General features: G+C 43.4%; 1 protein-coding gene across 4 annotated transcripts in view; it reads left to right on the top strand.

The window, feature by feature from the left end:
• SH3RF2 (SH3 domain containing ring finger 2) overlaps positions 1-23,490 on the top strand; it is an 84,225-nt gene that overhangs the window by 57,904 nt on the left and 2,831 nt on the right. For all 4 annotated transcript variants that reach the window (XM_083487802.1, XM_083487803.1, XM_083487800.1 and 1 more), the window contains 4 exons: positions 9,813-9,907; positions 11,307-11,477; positions 19,259-19,494; positions 22,345-22,700. In XM_083487802.1, the coding sequence (XP_083343928.1) occupies positions 9,813-9,907; positions 11,307-11,477; positions 19,259-19,494; positions 22,345-22,700 (858 nt within the window). The remainder of the gene's footprint in view (positions 1-9,812; positions 9,908-11,306; positions 11,478-19,258; positions 19,495-22,344; positions 22,701-23,490) is intronic.

Raw genomic sequence — 23,490 nt, 5'->3', positions numbered from 1 at the left:
ACTGGAAGTAAGGAGGGAGGAAAAAATCCTCTCTCAAGATAGGTGAGGCTGTCATTTAAAGCCCTAGAAGTCAACATGTACTCTCTGCCGCAGGGTGCCACTCCTCAAAAGATGAAGCTTTGCTCCTATAAATGATAGAAACTGCCCGAGTCAGCAACGCCCACAAGTCTTTGGCTTTGTCTGTCTCTCTCTGTGGCAGCTGCTCACCTCTGCACTGAAACCAATTGCTTTTGAAAATACTGTAGTGTGGGTTTTTCTTTTCCCTTCCCTCTTTTGCAGCACTGTTTCATTGTTCTGTACACGAGGAAGAGGAGAAGAGACCAAATTAATTTGGCTTACTGAAAGAAACAAAAGGGTTGGCTTGAGTTAATTTGGGTTTGCATCCAGGGGAAAGACATAAAAGTCAAATAGGGATAAGCGTAAGAAATGATTGTAGTTATTATTGATTGACAGTTATTATTTGCCAACAGGAGGGATATACTGTTATTATTGGACTGCACTGGGACTTAGCTTAAAACATGCCTTCCATTAGGGTCCTTTGCACCCCTGGCAAGGAGCAGCATCAGCACACACACATACCTGAAAAAACATCACTTTACCACAACAGCCGCATTAGAAATTTCTACATTTGATGTGACCCAAGTACTTGAAGCACCTAGAATCAGGGTGAGGCGAAGCACAGCATTTCTGTTGCTGTGCAAGAAGGATGGGAAGCTTCTCACACATGATGTTGATGTTGCCAGGATAGCGGTGGCACATTGCCACACACATATACATCATACACCCCTTGGTCTGATAGGTGTTTTAATTTTGCATCCCCCACCCAGGCCTGCACCCCCAGTAGGGTTTGGTTTCGCCAACCCCTAGGTATGCCTCTGTATTTCACAGACAAAAATGGGGGCATCCCTGAGCATGAATGGGTGGGGCTGTGAGTGGTGCCTAGGAGTCCAACAGCATGACCTGAAAGACAGTGGTGGGACCAATACAAGTCAAACTCAAATGCACCACATGAAGGAAGCCTCTTGTATGGTCTGTGGATAATAATAATAATAATAATAATAATAATAATAATAATAATATATTATTATTTATACCCCGCCCATCTGGCTGCGTTTCCCCAGCCACTCTGGGCGGCTTCCAACAGAACACTAAAATACAATAACCTATTAAACATTAAAAGCTTCCCTAAACAGGTCCGCCTTCAGATGTCTTCTAAAAGTCTGGTAGTTGTTTTTCTCTTTGATATCTGATGGGAGGGCATTCCACAGGGCGGGTGCCACTACCGAGAAGGCCCTCTGCCTGGTTTCCTGTAACTTGGTTTCTCGCAGTGAGGGAACCGCCAGAAGGCACTCAGCACTGAACCTCAGTGTCCAGGCAGAACGATGGGGGTGGAGACGCTCCTTCAGGTATACTGGACCAAGGCCGTTTAGGGCTTTAAAGGTCAGCCCCAAGACTTTGAATTGTGCTCGGAAACATACTGGGAGCCAGTGTAGGTCTTTCAAGACCGGTGTTATATGGTCTCAGCAGCCGCTCCCAGTCATCAGTCTAGCTGCTGCATTCTGGATTAGTTGTAGTTTCCAGGTCACCTAACACAATAAATGCTTTTCTGTTGACACAGAGGAAACAGGAACTGAAATTCCAAGAATAAGTTGCTTCCTGAATATTGGCAAATAAGTATTTCCCTGGAACATACCTCTGTGGCTATCCTGGCTGAGTTAGGACAGTTGTTGGAGAGTACCCCCCCCCAAAAAAAAGCCTCTAAATTATCATACTTTGTGGTTAGTGTTTATTAATGCTCAGTGCCTAAGGTAGCTCCACTTATTGTTTTCAGGTGGTAACCGCCAACAGAAATGGAGTCAAAATGGCGCCACTGTGAAACAAGGGGTAGGCATTAGCATACTCAGGGTAACTCCTAGGTTTGCGGAATATTTATAAAAACTAAAGAGGCAAAAGGCCTCTCCAACCCTCACTCCTGCAAAAAACTACAACAGTCCAATGAGGAATGCTGAATATCAGTAGGAAATAGAAAACAGGGGGGAACAGCTTTGTGCTTGAGCTCTTTACAGCTTATAGAACCTTGGAAGAGGTCATGGCTAACCATCTGAAATAGGAGTGCTTCTGTTAGGAGGTGAGGGGCACTGCAATTTGCTTGTCCCAGGTTCCACTTGTTAATTCTACAGCTGATTTTTCCCTTATAAATGATCCTCACTGTCACTCTGAAGAACTAAGGAGGAAGAACAGAAGCTGAGATACTTCCCCCCAAATGTTCTGACTCTTCTCATCACTGGCCATTGTATTTTTTTATTTCATTTTTAACCTTAATATTTTTTGGTGTTTCGTTTCTATGTAAAGAAAACAAACATTTTGCTGTCGGACCATTCAAATAAAGGAATGTTCATCCCTTTTATTTTTAAGTGATGGACACCACAAAGCTTATCTGCTCTTCTTCAATAGTGTCCTGCCATTTTATGTAAAGGCTTGCTATTGGAGAGAACAGAAAGCAGAAATCCAACTGCATGTGTGGCTGAAACATTCTGCATAATGCTCTAATAATTCAAACCCCACTGAAGCCACTGTAGCAATTGCAGGATGGTTACAAGAAGTCCCTTCAATTATCTTGGATGCAAAATGTAGTGCAGGTTGGCTAATCTTGCCTTGCTCCAAGTTCAAGAGCAATGCAAGGGGAGATTCACAGTTTCCCTATTTTGTTACTGCCAGTAGAGAAAGTGGTAGGATTTGTGATTGAACAATAAGCACTTCCTTCAAATGCCAGTGAGGAATAAATGCACCAGCCTGATAATTAAGCCACATATTTTTGAAGCGATGAGAGGCAAAGGTCCAAACTTCCAACTACCTTGGCATTAGAAAGGGAGGCAGAGAAGAGAGAATGTGTGCAATATATTAACTCTGGCTCCGTGGATAAATTCCACTATAATTGCTTTTTCTCCCCTTTTCTTTTTTTGCTGATCTGAAATTCTTAAGTATTTTCCATTACTGGCGATCTCTCTTCACTCCCTTTTCTGAAAGCAATTCAGAAAAGTGTGTCTCCTGAATTTCTCCCTACTGCAGCAATAGGCAGTGCTGGTAGGATGTAAACCTCCGATCAGAGCAAAGGGCCAGATTGGGAAATTAGTAAATTTGTGGGCACAGGAAAGGAATTAGGGTGGAGGAAGAGTGCATTGGGAGGAACAAGGAGGAGACAACACACAACAGTATCAACATTTATGAAACATGCCTGCCTTAAGCATTGTAATCTTTAATCCTGGGAGTGTGTCCACAAGTGTCTCTGAGGATAATATATTTATTATGATCCACTGTGTCAGGTACTTGTAGAAGTCGTTCTTCCGACATTACAGTTCCTGTCCTGAAAACTAAACTTTTTATCAGGATTCCAATAATCTCCATGAGTCACTTCCATATAACCTACTCCTTGAACATTCATCTTGATTTCTTGGCACAAAGTTTGTGGGGAGGTTAGATGTTGTTGGCTATTTATTGATATCCCCAAATGTGGGGTTCTTGAATGTTTCTCCATCTGTTTTCCCCTTCACTCTATCACATGCTGTCCCCTGAATACACATTCATTCATTCATTCATTCTTTCATTCATTCAATCAATCATTCACAATGCTCACAAAGGCTCATACAGACCCTATTCATGCATGCCATTCACATACCACTCTCTGGCTACTCATGCAACAGCCACAAGCAAACAGGCTACCTACTCATTGACCAACCCTTGGACAGTTTCTGCCTCCTCCCTCCCCTGCTGAACCTCTCCTACCAACAGCACTGTCACCTCATTTGATCCTAGACCTTGTGTACTAAGGACAAAAATTCACATAACAAAGCCTTGGCTTCTTTAAAATTAAAAATGGTTAAACCCCTGAAAAGCAGCTGTAGGGGATTTTGAGCTGAAAAATAGCGGTTTGGAGATAAGAATAAGCACTCCCTGTCCTCTGCCACTCCTCAAAATTGCAGCTTCCACAGACTGCTTTTCAGTAAAGAAAGTTGGGGCTTTGTTACAGGCGGTTGTGTGCAACATGTAATTTAGTCCTGAGCCTATAGTAAGGAGGATTAATTTAAGGCAGCTAAAGCCAAAGAACATACACCCAACAGTGATGGATATTTCACTTTTATGTTGAGTCTATGTCGTTTGGATGGTAAAATGGCAAAATCACATTTTGGGGCAGATCTGTAGCACTCTCGTGTGAAAGAGGACATGGCTGCAGTGGGAGGCACCCAGACTTTCAGCTGAAGAGAGCCTGATAAGCAGTTGGCTGCAAGCTCTCTTACATTCAACTGGGTGAGCTACAAAAGATCCTTCTTCCCTGCACCATACATGCTTACTAAATGTGTGAAGAGACCTTGTGTTCTTTAATTTGCTACTTAATTAGTCTACAACCCTGCAAAGATTGTTCAAAGCAGGCTTTGGGCAAGAAGACACATAGAAAATAATGCATTAGATTGGATCAAAATGTGTTATGTACAATCCTTATGGAAAATATCATGTTCCAGTGGAATCTCCCCCCATCACCACCCACCTCCATAACAACACTGTACTGGGCAGTAAGGGCTGCACTGGACATGTGCTTAATATAAAGGTAGGTCCAGTCGTGGCTGACTCTGAGGTTGCAGCGCTCATCTCGCTTTATTGGCCGAGGGAGCCGGCATACATCTTCCGGGTGATGTGGCCAGCTTAATATACAGCATGACTAGTATGCAGCATGTGCTTAATATACAGCAGAGTTAAAAGGTAAAGGGATCCCTGACCATTAGGTCCAGTCCCCTGACCATTAGGTCCAGTCGTGACCAATTCTGGGGTTGCGGCGCTCATCTCGCTTTATTGGCCAAGGGAGCCGGCGTACAGCTTCCGGGTCATGTGGCCAGCATGACTAAGCTGCTTCTGGCGAACCAGAGCAGTGCATGGAAACGCCGTTTACCTTCCCGCCGGAGCGGTACCTATTTATCTACTTGCACTTTGATGTGCTTTCGAACTGCTAGGTTGGCAGGAGCAGGGACCGAGCAACGGGAGCTCACCCCGTCGCAGGGATTCGACCCTCCGACCTTCTGATCGGCAAGCCCTAGGCTCTGTGGTTTAACCCACAGCGCCACCCGCATCCCTCCACAACAGAAGTAGGGGAGGCCAATTCTCACTAGGCCTGCTGTCTTGTTTGCGTGAAAGAATGTATACTTGTTTATTTCTACAACTCAGCTATTGCATACTCTGGTACACAAACTGTTCACTTGCTGTACATTATTTGTGAGTAACTGTATGAGTGTACAGTTCAACTATGTGTGTGCACAGGTACACAGAATATATACTCATGGAATGTAACATCTGAACACCACTGTGAGAGTGGCAAGGGAGAAAGGGGAGGAGCCTTATCTCTCCAGTCCCCAATAACAACCAGAATGGATATTTCACATTAACACACACACACACACACACACACACACACACACGCCTTGCGTGAAAAGTCCCTGTTGATCCAATTGGGACTTTTCCCCTATGACTCCTCTTTCTAGTGGGACGGACCTCCACTCCAATTACAGTGGCAGAAATGAAGAGATAAGCTTCTGCTTTCTAAGGGCTGCCATTGCAGTAAAAATTGCATTGGTTAAAGCATGGGTAGGCAAGCTAAGGCCCAGGGGCTGGATCCAGCCCAATCGCCTTCTAAATCCAGCCTGCGGACAGTCCGGGAATCAGCATGTTTTTACATGAGTAGAATGTGTCCTTTTATTTAAAATGCATCTCTGGGTTATTTGTGGGGTGTAGGAATTCATTCTTTTTTTTTCTCCAAAAGTTGGTCCGGCCCCCCACAAAGTCTGAGGGACAGTGGACCAGCCCCCTGCTGAAAACGTTTGCTGACCCCTGGGTTAAAGAAAAACAAGATACATAGCTGTCTTCTATGTTTTCAGCACATGGTGGCGAAGGAGTTTCTCCTCATTACAGTGGTAGCTTGGGTTACAGACGCTTCAGGTTACAGACTCCACTAACCCAGAAATAGTACCTCAGGTTAAGAACTTTGCTTCAGGATGAGAACAGAAATCGCATGGCGGTGGCACGGCAGCAGCGGGAGGCCCCATTAGCTAAAGTGGTCCTTCAGGTTAAGAACAGTTTCAGGTTAAGAACAGACCTCAGGAACGAATTAAGTAGGTAACCAGAGGTACCACTGTACATGGGAATGGTACCAGAGTACCACATTAACCAGGTTCTGGCTGCAGAAAGCTGGTGTGCATTTTAATAGCCAACTACATTTCTTGTGTACTAAATTACATCACTCTTTAGTCAGAATTCATTGTAACAGGCAGTCTTTTTACTGAGTGGGTGTTGTTTTGCTTTGCCATTTATACAGCTTAAGCTTTCCTAAAGCTTAAGTTCACAAAACAAACAGCAGCAGTTCATGAGGTGAGTAATTGCTGAGGCCCTCTAGTTATCTGCTAAATGTTTGTGGTAGCCCTGATGGTTCTATACGACCTGCATTTCCAACCGGCATTTTCTAGGAAATTTTTATTTGATTTAGCTTCTTCTCAGAGACCCACGCCTGCCTGTGTCTTCTCTGATAAGTTAACTGTGCTGTTCAGTGACCATTCGTCTCTCAAGGCAGGCAAGCAACATCAGTTATCTGCTAAAAGCTAATAAAAAAAAATACAGGCTGGTTTTGCAGACAGCTCTAACACTGGGATAAATACAGATAAGAAAATGAGTGACATGAACTCTTGGGCTGATTACCCTTCTCTGCTGGTTCCATGCAAATAAAAAGTGGATTAGAGGCTTGACTACAGGGGGTATTTCCATCTCTTCCTCTTTTTCTCAAGAGACATAAGAGAAAAGGGGGCTCCATTGTGAATATCCCTGTGAGGAATCGGTAGTTTAGTGGCTTCAGCAGAGACAGGCAAGTGCATACACCAGCACTGCCTTCACCCATGAGATGGGCAGTGGAATTCAAGGTGGGATCTCCAAGCTCACGATTCTCAATTACGACTTCTGCAATGTCATAAGGGTAACTTACAGTGACTTGGAGTACCATGTCCAGTTCTGGGTGCCACAATTTAAGGAGGATATCATCAAGCTAGAACATGTGCAGAGGAGGGTGACCTAAATGATCAAGGGCCTAGAAACCAAGCCTTATGAGGAGCAGTTGAGAGAGTTGAGTATGTTCAGCCTGGATAGGAGACTGAGAAGAGATGATATGATATGATAGCCATCTTCAAATATCTGAAGGGCTGTTGCATGGAAGATGGAACATGCTTGTTTTCTCCTGCTCTGCAGAGTGGGACTCAAACCAATGGCTTCAAGTTACAAGAAAGGAGATTCCAGCTAAACATCAGAAAGAACTTTCTGACAGCAAGAGCTGTTCAACAGTGGAATGGACTCCCTCAGATGATGGTGGACACACTCCTTCCTTGGAGGTTTTTAAGCAGAGTTTGGGTGGCCATCTGCCATGCATCAGAGGCTATAGACTCTCTCCAGCATAAGAGTTTGGTGCTTTGGTACTGTGCTTGCCATCAGTCTTGATCAGGGATAGGCATTTGAACTACTCACAATAGGCACAGGAAGTGGCCCAATTCCTGTGTTGGTATTATAAAGAACAACCAGTAAGGCACTTGAAGAAAATGACTGAGAATAACCTGTGGCAATGATAACCTGGTCTCACTCTAAAATGCTGAGTCATTTTCTTCACCAGTGAAAACCATTCTGTATTTCCAGCACTCAGGCAGAAACCCATCTTGATAATCCAACATAAAACAGTCTCTGCTTATTTGCCATCACTGTCTAAGCTCTTTCCATGCTTATTTCACAATGGATGGTCTTCACTAGGAAGCTACTGAGGAATGTGGGATGAGAAAGGGCTGCCTTAGCAGATATGCAGCTGAATAAGCACTAAAGGCCTGAAGAATTCAATATAATGGATGTGTGGGAATTTTGCTGCCTTAACCCTTGTCAATTACAAAACGCTTTACAGAACAGGAAAATGCTCAACTCCTCTAAGTATTTTAGGTTTGCTTGCTCAATCCTACAGTGCTTCTTAAGGCATTAGAACACTGCAATTGACATAAGGGTGGGATGGGAATGTGAAAATCCATTAGGAAAGGAGATGGGGAGGGCAACCAAAGTTGCTTTTCTACACCCTCGGTTGCAATAACCTTTTACTGGAGAAAAATCATCTGTTAATGCACTCTTTAATTTCAAGATAGAAGGGAGAAAGAAAGAAAAGAGGAAAAACAAGGCATCTACCTCAAGTGGAAAAGGCATTTATGTTGGCTGAGAACATATAGCCTGCAATATAAATGAACTTTTCTTGGAGATTCCTGCTGAAATTTAATGAACATTTTTCTTTGTTCACTCCTCCAAACAATCATGTTCCTTGCTCTCATCGCTCCATATATCCCAAAGGCTTATAATTCATTATTTATTTATTTATTTTTAAAAAAAATAATCCTAAATGGTGTTGGGAAATTCCTGGTTTGCAGATCAACATCATAATGATTTTGAACCCAGCCCATGTTTTCTGGATGATAGCATCAGGACTCCCGGTCATGGCAGCAGTCAGATGGAGAGAAGGGATGCAGTCCAGTTTTCATCGTGTTTTGTTTTGTAAAGTCACTTTCTCAATCATGATATATTTTTCACTGGCCTCAGCATTTGAGCAACATCCTTAAACCTAATCATGGAAGAGCCAAACAGGGCAATGCAAATGCTTCATTTTTCTCTTTCCTAGCATAGAAGCAAAGGCAGTAGCTAATGAAATATAGGCAGTAAGCTGCTTGGGCAAGGGCCTATCTTTCTTGGGCTTATGTTACTCTGAAGAGTGCAATGAACACTGGTAGTGTTATATAAATAAAAACTATAATTTCATATAAGGAACAACTAGTAGGAGCAGTAGAACCTGAAGAAATACACTGAAGTACCCATACAGGGGGGAGGAAACCCACTATCTATCTTAATGCAAAGAAATCACTTGGACAAAACTACTTTCTGAAGTGTATCCTTATTGTATTTGTAAGAAGTGAGTTGTTGTTGTTGTTGAAACATAAAGAAAGCATCCTTATTGGTAAGAACTACATCTTGGAGACACGGTTTGAAGAGTAAAATTCCATTAGTTTGGGAACTGAAGGACTATATCAGCACACACAGCTCTCTGATTTTTAGCTAAAACCCCTCTTTTAGCAAGTGGTCTCTCATTTCATTTTCAGCCCAAATGCTGCTCAGGGCCAAACTCTATGGTACACATGACAATGTGTAGGAATACATGAATATAATTTTCACTCTTTTGCAGCTTTTACAAATAGCAGCCAGGGCATCAACTAAAGACTGGGACTATGGCATGGGGGGCGGGTTTAGTCTCCTTCACTGTTTTCCCAATAAATACACACACACACACACACACACACACACACACACACAAGTTGCTTGTGGGCATATGTGGCACAATCTTGTGCTTAATTGTGGCTTCTCCAGTGGATGCATATACATTGATCAGCATAGGTGACAGACTGGAACCTTGAGGGAAGCCACATTTCAAGTCTCTCAGGGATGACCGCATAATCCTCATCATCCCAGACATGAGAAAACAAGCCAACCAGTCGAACGTGTTCGTTGCTCCATCAGTGACTAAAAATTTAAAAGCCCCATTAAGACATTTGACCGCAGAGACAGCAGAGTGAATCAGGATTATTCCATTTAACAGGATGCACTGCTTTGCCTTGAGGCCTGTGGCTTGTGGGTTCTTGATGTTCAGGCACACTTCCTTTGAAGGGAGAATATAATAAAGGTGCTCATTTGGATTCTTTTATTCTTGTTTACAGGTCAGCACTTCCTATTACTCGGCCCCTGGGCCCCTGGGGCAGCCGACAGCCATTGTCACCCTGCCTCATTTACAGCAACACCTGCCGGTGAATATGTACGTAAAACTCAGTCCTTATTCATTAGGTGGGTAGGGCCTTTGGCTAGGGCCGGAGATGTTGTTGCCTAGCAACCATGCCACATGCTGCCAGTCCCCCACCCCCACCCGCCCACAGGAGTAAATGAATACAGAAAAGAGGATGAAGAAGAAGCCCTTGTGGGGTTACTGTCCCACAAGCACCAGCTAAAATTGAGACAACTCTTTTTACAGAGATACTTCATTCAACTTAATCTGAAATTTAAACTGGCTTCTGAGAACCCCACATGGGCATACAAAACACTTAGCATGGGCCAGAAGATCGGTTTAAAATTCAGCTCCCAGAATTATGAGACCCATTAGTAAATGTGATCGCTTTTGAGTTGCAGAACTTGAAGAATCATAGAACTCTGGGGTTGGAAAGGGACCACGAGGGTCATCTAGTCCAACCCCCTGCAATGCAGGAAATTTTTGCACGACATGGGGCTTGAACACACGACCCTGAGATTCAGAGTCTCATGCTCTACTGAATATCCATGACATATCTGGGGTGAGGGTGAGTTTTGGGTGGTTAGCTACTGAAATGTCATGTGACAGGAAGGAGGTACCCAGGCAACAGACCTGAGGACCAAAAAACAGGGGCTGAATCATTAGGTGTAACCTCCCTGCTGCAGCCTTCCCAGTATGTGCCATTTGGGGCTGATGGAAGTTGAAGTCCAGAACATCTGGAGGATTCCAGGTGTGCGAAGGCTGTCCTACTGCTAAAGGTTTTGAAAGGAATTCTGTTCTTGCCAACTAATTACATAGCTGTTTTATACTCAGCTACCTATCTTTCCTTTGATCACATCCAAGCCATACATTAAAAGCACACATTTCCCCCCGAAGAATCCTGGGATCTGTAGTTTACCCATGACAGAGTGAGACTTCCTAGCACTCTTGACCAACTAGAATTCTCAGGATTTCTTGAGGGAAGTTGTGTGTCTTAAATGTGTGGTGTGGGCATGACTTTTGTGTTGTTCACCACACCTCTTGTTTGGGCTGGTATTCGTCTCTTCCTCCACTCATGCATCTCAGTGCATTTCTGAACCCTGACCTTATTGCTTTGGTACGGAGCACATTAACCCAGCCCATTTGGGAGTGCCCTGCCCTGTACATTTTTTACCCATCCATTCAGCATTCTTGATGAGTTGCCTTCCCTCAGTCTTATTCAGGAGCTATTGGGACATTCTTGCATTGTGTAGCAGAAGCGTTGTTTGAAGAGGGCTCAGGCACGGTGCTTTTGGTTTGGCAGAAGTCACAGCCACAGATCCCAGCGTGGTTTTGGAGCAGGTAGTTGTGTCATAGCCTCGTCGCATTGCATAAATGGAACTGCCTCTTCCGAGTACGTAGCGTCACTCTTTAATTCCTTCTGTTTCACCAGGTGCGTTGCTCTGCACTCCTACACAGCTCACAGTCCAGACGAACTAGAGTTGCAAAAAGGAGAAGGTATCCGTGTTTTGGGAAAGTACCATGAAGGCTGGCTAAAAGGAATGTCGCTGGTTACAGGAAAGGTTGGAATCTTCCCCAGCAATTACGTCGCTCCACTTTTCAGGTTTGGCTTATGTGTTTTATATATGAACAATGGGGGTAGAGGGAGATATGTGAGTACAGTGGTACCTCGGGTTACAGGCGCTTCAGGTTACAGACTCCGCTAACCCAGAAATAGTACCTCAGGTTAAGAACTTTGTTGCAGGATGAGAACAGAAATCGTGCTCCGGCGGCACAGAGGCACCGGGGGGGGGGCATTAGCTAAAGTGGTACCTCAGCTTAAGAACAGTTGCAGGTTAAGAACAGACCTCCCGAACGAATTAAGTTCTTAACCCGAGGTACCACTGTAACACCAAAAAAAGTGTCAAATTGAATTTTATTTGGCTCAGCATGACTGGATAATGACAGGAATGGGGCTGTAGGTCTGCCCACACGCATTTTAGAAACTCTAAAGTACAAATAATCTAAACAAAATTCTAAATTTATTATAACAATTAGTTAATCGACCTAGCACAAAACAGCTTTGTAGTGGCTCAGCAATGAATCAAAGCTATGGCTAATTTTGTTTCTTGTAAGATAACACAGCTAAAGCCCAGAGAACAGAATGAGATGTTCATCCAAGAGTTGGTATGAATCGTCAGTGACACTTTATGGCACAATACGCCTTATTTCATCTGTTTTGCAAGTAATCATATGAACTGCATGGGAGTTTTACCTATGTCTGAAAGATGAAATCATGGTTATTCCTAGCATTACTGTTATTGCCAGCATCCACTGAATCTGTAAGAGCTGCCATATTGGCTATACAAACTGACCCACAGCACAGATTTCTTCCTTTACATTTGAAGTTGACTTTTTTACAATGCAGCGTATTCATTGGTCCATCCAGGCAGGGGCACCAACTATAGGGGGCTCTGGGTGCCACCAGAAGTCAGGTTCTAAGGCTGGGGGGCACACGTGGCATCATGACATCACACGCACTGGGCTCCCATAACCCAGGGCCCAAGTCGGCTCCCCTGCATCCAGAGGATATTTCAGATGAGTCATCAGGAAGCTAAAAATATATACCACTGTGTTTATACTAATGAGAACTCACTTTTATATTCAATATGAAAGAATTCTCCAACAGTTAGCACGGAAGGAAGCCAAATAGGAAAATGGTTAAAGCCATAAAATCAACCACCAAGTAATGAGGAATGGGATGAGCAGCTCCCAGTCACTGTGCCTCTTTCTAGAACATCTCCTGGAGGCCATGGTCGCTTCATGAAACTGACCAACCACTTCATGAAACTGAGGGGGTTTTTTATATTAAAAAAAAATGGGCTAACAAAACTTTTTAGCTCAGTCAACTAATGTAACGAAACGTGGCACCACACTGCGGGGGCCAGCACTTACCGCAGGGCCTGCAGCGTGCCCGAGCCACGGGAGTGACGTGGTGGCTTGGGCACCTGCAGGCTCGGCGCTGCCTAAACCGGCAGCGTGGGCCTTGCGTCTGCCCACTGCCTCTCCCTCAGTGGCCCTGCAGCTGTGGGGGAGGTAGCAGAGAGGCTCCACACAGTGCGCCCCACCCCCATGAGCAGCCTGCCCCACCCCTGGCTGCAGGATGTGCGCGACGCACCGGGCACCTGAATGGCTAGCTACGCTGCTGCCAACCAGAGGTTCAGGTTAGACAAAAGCAAGGATGTTTCACATGCCATGTGTCAACGAACAGTAATGCACATAAGCTTTAAAATAGTGTTGGATAAAAAAATGTGGAAGATGAAAGTCATATCCCTATAGCTGTAGTCCCTTTCCAGTCTGTCCTTCAGATACTGGTCCATAGAGGCTCCCAGAAGAAAAAATGAGAGGAAGGGGCAAGTGAAGATAATAATAAATAGAGGGGAAAGAGGAAAGAGTCAGAAACTGTGAAAAAGCAAAGGATGAATTAAGAAGCAGCTTGTTTGTGTCCTCCTGCATCCTCCTTACCAGCAACAAGATACACAGCTATTAATCATGATACCTATCCAAACAGAGCCTCCATGTTCTGAGGAAGTTTATATTTGGATAGTGAAGTTACCTTTGAAGTTCATTGCCATTACTGCTTAATTACCACTGACGGAAGCACTCGTCTTCTTGTCACCAGAAACAAATTAGCAAAACATTTATCTAAACAATGTTGATTGAGTCAGATAGAATAAGAAATGATGATAGAGATGCCATGACTTAGACCAGCCTTCTCCAACTTGCTGCCCACCAGACGTTTAGGACTACCAATGGCTGTGGCTGATAGGGGTTGGAGTACCAAACTTCCGGAGGGCACCAGGCTGAGTTAGACTATAGAAATGCCGGCCGTAAGAAATAACATTGTTGCTTAAAGAGGGCAGACAATTCCGTGATGTAATTATTTAGGAATGGCTCCTCTTCAGCAGGTTGGACTCCTGACAAATTAATTGTGGATTGTTCTAGCTTCCAGCAGCACCTATTACAAATAGACACTGATAGATAGATGACAGTGCAGGCAGAATATGTGCAAAGATGAACAACTCCCCAGATCGACTAACTCCATTTTCATATGTAATCATAACAAACCAGCATGGCTCTCTCTCACGCACACCAAACTGTTATGGTAGGAGTCAACTAAGTTTTACTCAGAGGAGATCCAATGAAATGAGTGAATATGACTCAGCCAGATCATTATGCTCAATAGGCCTACACTGAGTACCTCCCTTACTCTGAAGTGAGAGAGCAGAAGAGGTGAATGCCATCGTAAAAGGGAGTTGTTGAAGTTACTCCAAGGAAGTAGATGACATGTAGAAATCTGGTCAAATGCAGGCTGGGAATCAAGTTAGAAAAGTGCAAATTTAATGAAGAATATTGATGTGTGTGTGTGTTTTAAAAAACTATTCGGGGGGGGGGGTTATATACTGAGTTAAAATCCACAGTGGACTTTAGTCTGCTCCTGCTGTGGTTCACCTTACAAGTCTCATCCAGTCTTTGAAAGATTTCCTCTTCATAATAAAGGCAGTTCTGTCTGAAATCACTAGAAACTGCTAAATGCAGTACAATTTCCTACCTGTTTGAGGGTCAGTCAAGTAAGACGAGGGGAGTTGTCATTTCATTATTTTTTGGTTGTTTTATTATGGAGTTCTTCATTGTTTAAATGTTATTTGTTGGACTTGTTTTTATAGAGCCTGTAATTTTTGTATAATGTTTTCATTATCCTGTATATTATTAGTAGTAGTATTTTATGTCATTATTGCCCTGCTCCAAGACTGAAACATAAAAAGCAGGTGACAAAACAAAGCAAAACATTTATTTTTTCCATGCATATTTAAAAAACAGTAATTTCTATTGCTACAAGTCAGGTTTTGTTGTTCAGGTTTTCAAGAGCCTAGTTAGGAGAATGCAGGAATCTTTGGGTATGTTCCCCACTCCATGCCTCTCATCCCCCTAGAAACTGATGTTTACCTGTAGCCTGTAAGACATATTCTGCAACTGATCTTCCCAGCACCTTAGCTGAAGTTTGGAATCCCTTCTCTCTTTGTGGACTTACAGTGGTGACATAGGTTACTTGTATCTTTATGGTGAATAGACTCTTCAGAGCAAGCCTGTCAGTTATCTTGTCAGTTAGAGGAGGTTCAGTTCAGTTGTTTGAGGTTGCACCTATATGGGTGTTTTGCTTGTTAATGAAATACCTGTTCCGAATAATTACAGTGGTACCTCGGGTTACATACCATTCAGGTTACATACGCTTCAGGTTACAGACTCCGCTAACCCAGAAATAGTGCTTCAGGTTAAGAACTTTGCTTCAGGATGAGAACAGAAATCGTGCTCTGGTGGCGCGGCGGCAGCAGGAGGCCCCATTAGCTAAAGTGGTGCTTCAGGTTAAGAACAGTTTCAGGTTAAGAACGGACCTCCAGAACAAATTAAGTACTTAACCCAAGGTACCACTGTACATTGAATCTGGAACTTCATACTGCTGCTGCTGCTACTACTACTACTACTACTAATAATAATAATAATAATAATAATGAAGCCACAGTTCTACAATGCAATAGGGAATGCAATGTGAAAAGAACGGTATTCTCCAGGACAGAAGCACTAGGTGGAAAGGGTGCTTGGTAGTTACAAGACAAGGAGGTCACCATGGTAGAGGTCTGCGTGCAAGGAGGGAGGGTTGCACAAAAGGAGAGGCAAGGAGACATGGGGCTGAAGGTGAAAACAGGGATGCAAAGTGGAGGTGCAGAATAGAAGCGGCTTCGGAAATGGGGTTGGGAAGATGAAAAGGGAGCTTTATCGCTGCATGAGATGGGAAGGGAATGCTCTAGGGGGTTAATGTAGGGGAACAGCAGGAAGGGTGGGTGAGAAGTGCAAGTAAACATAAATGCAGGGTTTCACAATGGTGAAAAACCTATGATAGGGCTGCCATACATCCAGAATTCCCAGGACATAGCCTGGATTCGTCTTTCCAAAATGGCGTCTAGGCAGAATTTTCAAATTTGGTTAAAATGTCTGGGAGGGGGTGGGAATCTTAACAGCTTTTGTGTCTGGATTTTCACTTTTTGAAATATGGCAAACCTACATAAGGAGATCTGTAGCTTCACAGAACAAAAGAAAACAAAAGCTCTATGGACTTACTTGGGGCCTTGTCATATTTTGTGCCTGACAAAATGGGCAATAGAAACAAAGGAAAGGAAAGGAAGGACAAGCCGAGTCATTTGGCCAGTGCATCTCAGGCCATAATCCTATATTCACTTGCCTAGGAGTAAATCCCTTTGAACTCAGTGCAAATTACGGCTGAATAGACATGTGTAGGATTGCACTGTCAACCACGATGCTGAATACAGAGTTAGTTCAGATGGGTCTCAACTCTTTCCACATCTTGCTTTAAGTTCAAGAAAACTATTTGTCTTTCTTAGGCACAGTGTAGCTTAAGTTGATTGTGATCATCTCAACCGCAAACGTAAAAACTGAGCAACCCAATATGAAGTACAGGAAAACTGAATGAAAAATGCCAAGTTTTAGTCTTTTGTCAGAGATATGGAATGCCTTAGTAGAAACCTAACTATCCATGTTATTGCTTTTACTGAGGACACGCTTTTACTCATTTCTTCCCCTGCTTATATTTCACCACATGAAATTGCTCTGTTTAAATTGGAGACACCACAGCTACTTTGGGCCTAGAATTATCCCTTCTGCTATCCACTAAACTCCTTCACATTGAAATGAGCCGGTGAGTATTCTTCATCTCTCTGGCTCATTTCTCCAGGATATGGCCTCTGAAAACACCATGGCCCTGCTTCACTGATAAAACCAAACAAACAATCAAAAGCAGAGCCCAGAGACTTCGGAAGCAGCTTCATAAAGTGCCTCCATCATGAACACCAATTTAAAGGCCTGCTATTGTGTGTCTTCCTTTGGAAATCACCTCATAATAAATGGATGCCTGGGTTATTTTGATGAATCGCTGCCCCATTATTAAATCATAAATCATTTTTTTCCAGAGCACAGAACAACGACGGGAAGGTAACAAAGGAGTGACAGAAGTTGCTGCCTTTCCCCCAGCCAGCCCCTCTCTCAGAAGAGTTGGCACAAACACTTCTCCATGGCTCAGTTTCTCCTGAGCAAATTAGGAGCTCTGAGGAAGCTTATTTAAGCAGCCTGCTCAAGGTGGAAGATTGATGGCCTTCTCAGCAATTTAACAGATTTAGGTGAAAGTGCTATGTGGCCTCGTCAGGGAAAGCAGATGCAGAAAGAAATAATCAGAAGTGACAGCAACACACTTTGGGGAAGGGGGGGGGCATTGCTTGGGAAATGGAACCACAAGTTGCAAAGAGCACAAAGACTCCCTCAGATATTTCCTTCAGGATCGCTGCCCTCCTTGGCGCTCCATCAATCGGTCCATCTAAATTTAACTCAGGCAGTTAAGGAGAATTGGGATAGCACAGCCCGTCATTTTTGCCTATTAAGCAGCACAGGTTGTTGTTGTTTTTCACCACCGTAAACTGTGAACAGCAAAACAGAAAAGCAGCAGTTTATAAAATGAAGCAAGATTATTTCACCATGGCTAATTTGATCTTTATGGGACGCAGGTGGCGCTGTGGGTAAAACCTCAGTGCCTAGGACTTGCCGATCGCATGGTCGGCGGTTCGAATCCCCGCAGCGGGGTGCGCTCCCGTCGTTCGGTCCCAGCGCCTGCCAACCTAGCAGTTCGAAAGCACCTCCGGGTGCAAGTAGATAAATAGGGACCGCTAAACGGTGTTCCGTGTGCTGCGCTGGCTCGCCAGATGCAGCTTGTCACGCTGGCCACGTGACCCGGAAGTGTCTGCGGACAGCACTGGCTCCCGGCCTATAGAGTGAGATGAGCGCACAACCCTAGAGTCTGGCAAGACTAGCCCGTACAGGCAGGGGTACCTTTACCTTTACCTTAATTTGATCTTTAGTGGTGCGCTGGTCTCTTCCCTGAGAAAAAGATTAGAGTAGCTTGAATCCACCAAGAGGTCACATTTTATATCTGCTTCCCTGCTGTCTTAAATTTTGATAGACAAAATAAATCCTGCAGCTGCTCTCCTGCTCACCCCTCTATGCAAACTAGGAAAGATGAAATTAACTCTTGATACGTTTGCACATACTTATTACCTTCACTGCTTTCTCCCAACTACTCATTTTTTTTACTTCAAAGTTATTTACTTTGCTCTCTGAAACATTAGTGCACAAAAATGTCCATTATTTGGTCACCCCGCCACCCACCCATTTTTTTTACTGTTGGCTAAATACCTGCCAACATCAGAAACAGCAATGGGGGAGACTGTCACCTCCACCTGTTGTGCCACCATCGCCCCATACCTGCAATCCAGTAACCTTTTTTTTTTTTTTACATGTACAATTATGAAAAAGGACACTGTACACAACCACAGATTGTAAACATTTGTGCACATTACAGCCGTCTCAAGGGCAAAAAACATTTGGGTGTGGGCTCCTCCAAACGACCTGTTCATTGAGCGTTCATCCTTGCACAAAGCTTTTATGGAGGTTAGGGCATGTCTGGTCTTTATTGAGCATTTGTTCTGATTTGTTTTGGGGAGGCTATACGACAGTGAGCATTCATCCTGATTTGCTTGTGTCTTCCCGTTAATCATTTGTTCGTTCCACACTTTTCAGTGCATTTCCCCATCACTTTCCTAACCACTAAAAGTCAATTTTTTTAAGGACTTTGCACTAGGGCAACAAAGCACATTAATCTGCTCCAACTGCCATAACTTAAATTTTCAGAGTGTGTGTTTGAATCCCTCTCTCAAAATACTAACAGGCTAGAGGCAACCTCAGGCAGTATGTTATCAGCTAACAATGAAAGATCACCCTTTTCCGAGGATTTATTCTTAGCACTAGCATGCAAGCACCAGGAGGTTTCTTGTACACATTCAAATTTTCTCACACCACAGAAACATTTGTGCTGCAGATTTGAACCAGAGTAATAAGTAATTGTGAGGTATAGTCTTTAACATGCTGAAATGTAATGCAAATGCCCATTAGTTATGTGCCATATTGCATGGTCTATGTCATTAAAAGATGGTGTGGTGGTGATTATTATTTTGCTGTTGTTGTTTTGTCGGAACATAGCCTCTGTCATTAATATAATTACTGTGAAATTCCTGCTTGGGGGACGGGGAGAATTCTGGAGAAAGATTAAAGTGGAAGGATATTTCAGAATGTACAAATGCTTACTGATCGGATTTCCCACTTTGCCCTTCTTTTTCTAACTAGGTAACAAAACTCCTGGATTTGATTTGTGCAGCTGCATTTGCTCCCTAATTATCTGTTTCTTTCTCTCTCCCTCCCTTCCATTTGACTCTCCTAAACAACCAGGAAGTCCTCAAGCTTCCCTGATTCAAGGATGCCTTCCCTCTATGCGACTTGGACATTATCCACTTCCTCACTTTCCTCCCAGGGAAGCATCTCAGAGAACGGCCCAAGGCAAAGCAGACCTATGAAATCTGCCTTCATGCCCGCATCTTTGGCCTCACCTGTGAGGAATGTCTCTGTGCCAAGCACCTCAGGGCACACAACTCCGCAGAGGAGAGGACGTGGCAGCAGTAGGAAGAGTAAGTCCTGGTGAGAGAGAGAGACATATGAACCTGTTCCCAAGTGGCTGAGAGATGACTAGAAGCCTTTAATTAGCACATTGAAACTTGGGGCTGATGCAATAAACAGAAATGCTAGGCTAAGCCTCCTGGAGAGCTGGTTGCATGCATACAGCTGGGCTGAAAGCTTGCCTTGCCAAAGGCATGGATATACTAGCCAGAGCTAGAGACAAATCCCAAAATGTGTGGTAGAATTAATCGTTCAGACACTACCCAGGGATAGCCAAATCTGTTTTACTATTCACTAAGCAGAGAAATGCAAGCTAATTATTATTATTATTATTATTATTATTATTATTATTATTATTATTTATACCCTGCCCATCTGGCTTGGTTTCCCCAGCCACTCTGGGCAGCTTACAACACATAAAAAATTGTAAAACAACAGACATTAAAAATTTCCTGATACAGAGCTAAATCTCTGTGTACCTCATTGGATATTTGGGGTCTTTGTTTACTTTTTCCCATTAAGAAAAACTGAGATTGCCGGGGTAAAGTAGAAGCGTTGGCAGCAAATTTACAAATATGGAGTTGTAATATGGTGTTCACCAAGGTTGCTACAGAGCAGTGTTCATTCTGGAAACTGTAGTATGGGGGTCACCGAGGTTGCTACAGAGCAGTGTTCATTATAGCTGTCCAAAACATAAATGTTGATATTTGAGTTGTTGAATGGCCCACAAGTGGGTTTCAGTGGCAACAGGACTAGTATTATTTATATAGCACCATCATTGCATGTGGTGGTTTAAAGAGTAATAGAGATATGCACTTGTTTCAGAACAAATGAGGGCCCATTCAGTTCACTTTCCCTTTGTTCCGAAATGAATACACAGAGGAATGGAAGGAATTCGGGACTCCCATTTGTATTCATACCTAGTTGTATGAATATTCAGTGGGATGTGTGGCCAGGTCTTGCGTATATGTCTCCAGCAGTGTCAGCAGTGCTAGCAGTGCTTTGTTATTTACCCACAATGCCCTGGGTGTCATGAATGTGGGCATTTGAGGGGAGTAGTGGCCATGATTATGGGGAATCTTTCTGTATGTGTTTCCTTAACAGGGCGCTGCAGAACACTACAAGGTGTGGTGCATTGTGAATCAATAAAGTGGCAGCTGACGAGAACAGCCACTGAAAACAGATCTCCTGCCTAAAACCAATTTTTAAAAATAAAGGAAATAGTGCCACCATGAAACAAGGGCAGTGAAGCCAATGTGAAATCTACAAGTGGATTTCTATGAATTGATTATGAAATAAATGGCGTCTTTAATAATGAAAACAAATTGAAAAATGGGGTGGGGAAGATGACAAAGAGTTCACGTTCATTCCTACAGATTAACATAGGTTAAAAGCCATGTCCGCGGGGAGAAACATGAAGGGGGTGGATGTGAGCAAATATATAAGACACATATTTGGGCTTATATTTCAACCAGAGTCTGAAGGAAGGGTTTAAATCCAAGGCTTCACCAAAATGCACAGGAGGTGCATTTTGAGGCAGTAATGGAAGAAAGTGATGGGTGCTCTAGGAAGCTGCTCCAGGAAGATAGGACAGAAAAGGAGGCAAATGTGTGAACTCTTTTAAAGGAGCAGATTTTGAGGTGACGAATAAGAGTTGGAGGCCATATTCAGGATTATAATGCGAAAAAGGTTGGGGAATGGGTTAGGATCACAGTCATGGAGATCTCTGAAAGCAAAGACAAGGAATTTGTATCAAATGTACATGGTGGAGACCAAATAGGTGGCCCTGTTTCTGTTACTTTAGCTGCATAAGGAAAGTAAGAAATTTAGTAGATGAAGATTTTTCTGTCAGAGGGATTAAAGTGGTTGCGGGAAACTTCATCCTCTACCTGCTGGCGAAGGACCAGAAAATAAAGGTAGCAAGCTTCCAAAGAAGGTAGAAGGAAAGAGAGCAGGTTTACAGAGGAAGCATATTTAACTACAGAAACTGGTTGAGCAATTGCAAGTATTACCAAAAAAAAGCTGTGGGACACCAAATACAACCAGCTTTTTTAGTAAATTTCAACCAACAGTTGAATAATTTAGAAGTCCCATTAATAAGTTAGTGAAGACCAAATAGATGGCACCACTTCATACCAAGTCAAGTCCTTGGCCCATCTCTGGGGTCCCCAGCATGGCATCCTTGTACCCCATGGTGCCCTTGGACATCCCCCCTCCCAGCACCCACCAAGGCCCTATATCCCTCTCGGTTTTTGTTTTTGTTTTTAAATTTGGGGTTTGGGCACAAAGGAATTGCCTGCTTTTGGTGCAGTGTTCTGCATTTTTGAGAGGAAGTTCTAAGCACCGTTCATTTTTCTTCTGTGAGAAGAAGTGGGAATTTTCATAGAGTCTCAGAATTGTATAATTGGAAGGGACCATAAGGGTCATCTTGTAGTGCCTGTGGCAGTTTTCAAGATTTCCAAGTGTGCCTCCAGGCTGGAGACCACTTGGTCTATCTGGTTCAGTATTATCCAGTCTAAGTGGCAGGCAGGTGCTCTCCACATTCTCAGGAAGGAGACTTTCCCCACCCCAGTACCTGAGGTTCTTTTAACTGGCGATATAAAGGAACACACCTAAAACTTCCTGCATACAGAGCATGTGCCTTCCCAGTGTATTATAGCTCCCTTGCAATTTTCTGTCTACCCTTAAAACACTAAAAGTATTTGGAGTGACTTCCAACAAGCCTGAGGACTAAAATTCAGCTAAGTACTGCAATTCAGCAATTTTGGCCCATCCTTTTGATATAAAATTTCAAAAATGAGCTGCAAATGGGTTATTATCATCTTTTAATCCCCATCTCTTCTTGAATTCTGCCTCCCCAGATGGATCTTTACAGAAACCTTTGCAACCAGGAGCTCTTATTCCATTTGTCAACTCCCTCAGGCGAGCTCCTGCCACCCAAACACGAGTGCAGCAATCTCCAACATATCAACATATCTCCTCTCTGCCCCGAGGGATTAGCACGGCTGACACGGGAGCCAGGCAGAATTCCTCCCATGATTCTTCATTCATATTAGTGCCCCGAAGCGGGAATAGCCGAGCTCCTTCTGTGTGTAGCTCAGTAATATTGGACACCAAGGAATTGCCTACAAAAAATGAATCATCTCTAAAGCCACCTGCATCTGCTCCACCCTCCATTCTGGTGAAGCCAGACACATCCAGGAACACCACTGAGAAGGTAACAGTGGGTCTAATTCATCACAGGGGTAGTTTTATTATGAAAAGCTTTGGGGTGGAGGTGGGGATATGGAATATTAGAATTGCAGGACAGGACAAATCCTAGTCAACGTACCATTACCTGGTAGGGAAGGTGGAGAAGGTCTTCACTGAAGAACTCAACATTACAATGTAATGATTACATTGACTTTTTTGTTGACAGAACAGGACTAAGATTCTATATCATGATCCTGTATGTGTCATTCATGATTTCTCAAGGAGCATGTCCCTATTGTGAGAGCATACTCCCCATTATGTTAGTTTCTCATTAGACCCTCATCACCATAAATTCAATGCTCACTCGCTCTCTCGCTCTCAACCTGCCAAGATATTCATTCACTTCCCTCTGCAGTCTGCTGGCAAAGATCATCCATGTCATGGTGGGTTTGTGGATTGAAATGAAAAGATGGAAACTGTAGACATGATTTATCATTGCCACAGGAAGTCTAATTGCTGAATATGTGGTAAAGTTCTTCTATTTCCTGAAGGTTGGTTTTTGGGATACATCGTCTCAGACACCCAGGCCAAAAGGAAATAGAAGGCACAAGGTGTAAAGATAGATAATACAAAAGCAAAATAATAAATAATCACTAAGCATCTACATAGCATTTGTGAGGAATCAAAAAACTTCACATACATTTCCCCCCTCTGTTCCTTACAAGAACCCTGTAACATAGAGGTGTCTCCATGATTAAATAAATAAATAAATGATGACTTCCTTAAATGCACCTAGTGAGTTGATGATTTCTGAA

This window comes from Podarcis liolepis (assembly GCF_965112155.1).
Source record: "Podarcis liolepis genome assembly, chromosome: 2".
NCBI classification, from domain to species: Eukaryota; Metazoa; Chordata; class Lepidosauria; order Squamata; family Lacertidae; genus Podarcis; species Podarcis liolepis.
Note: the sequence above shows the minus strand (reverse complement) of the source record. Positions and strands in the feature narration are given on the sequence as shown.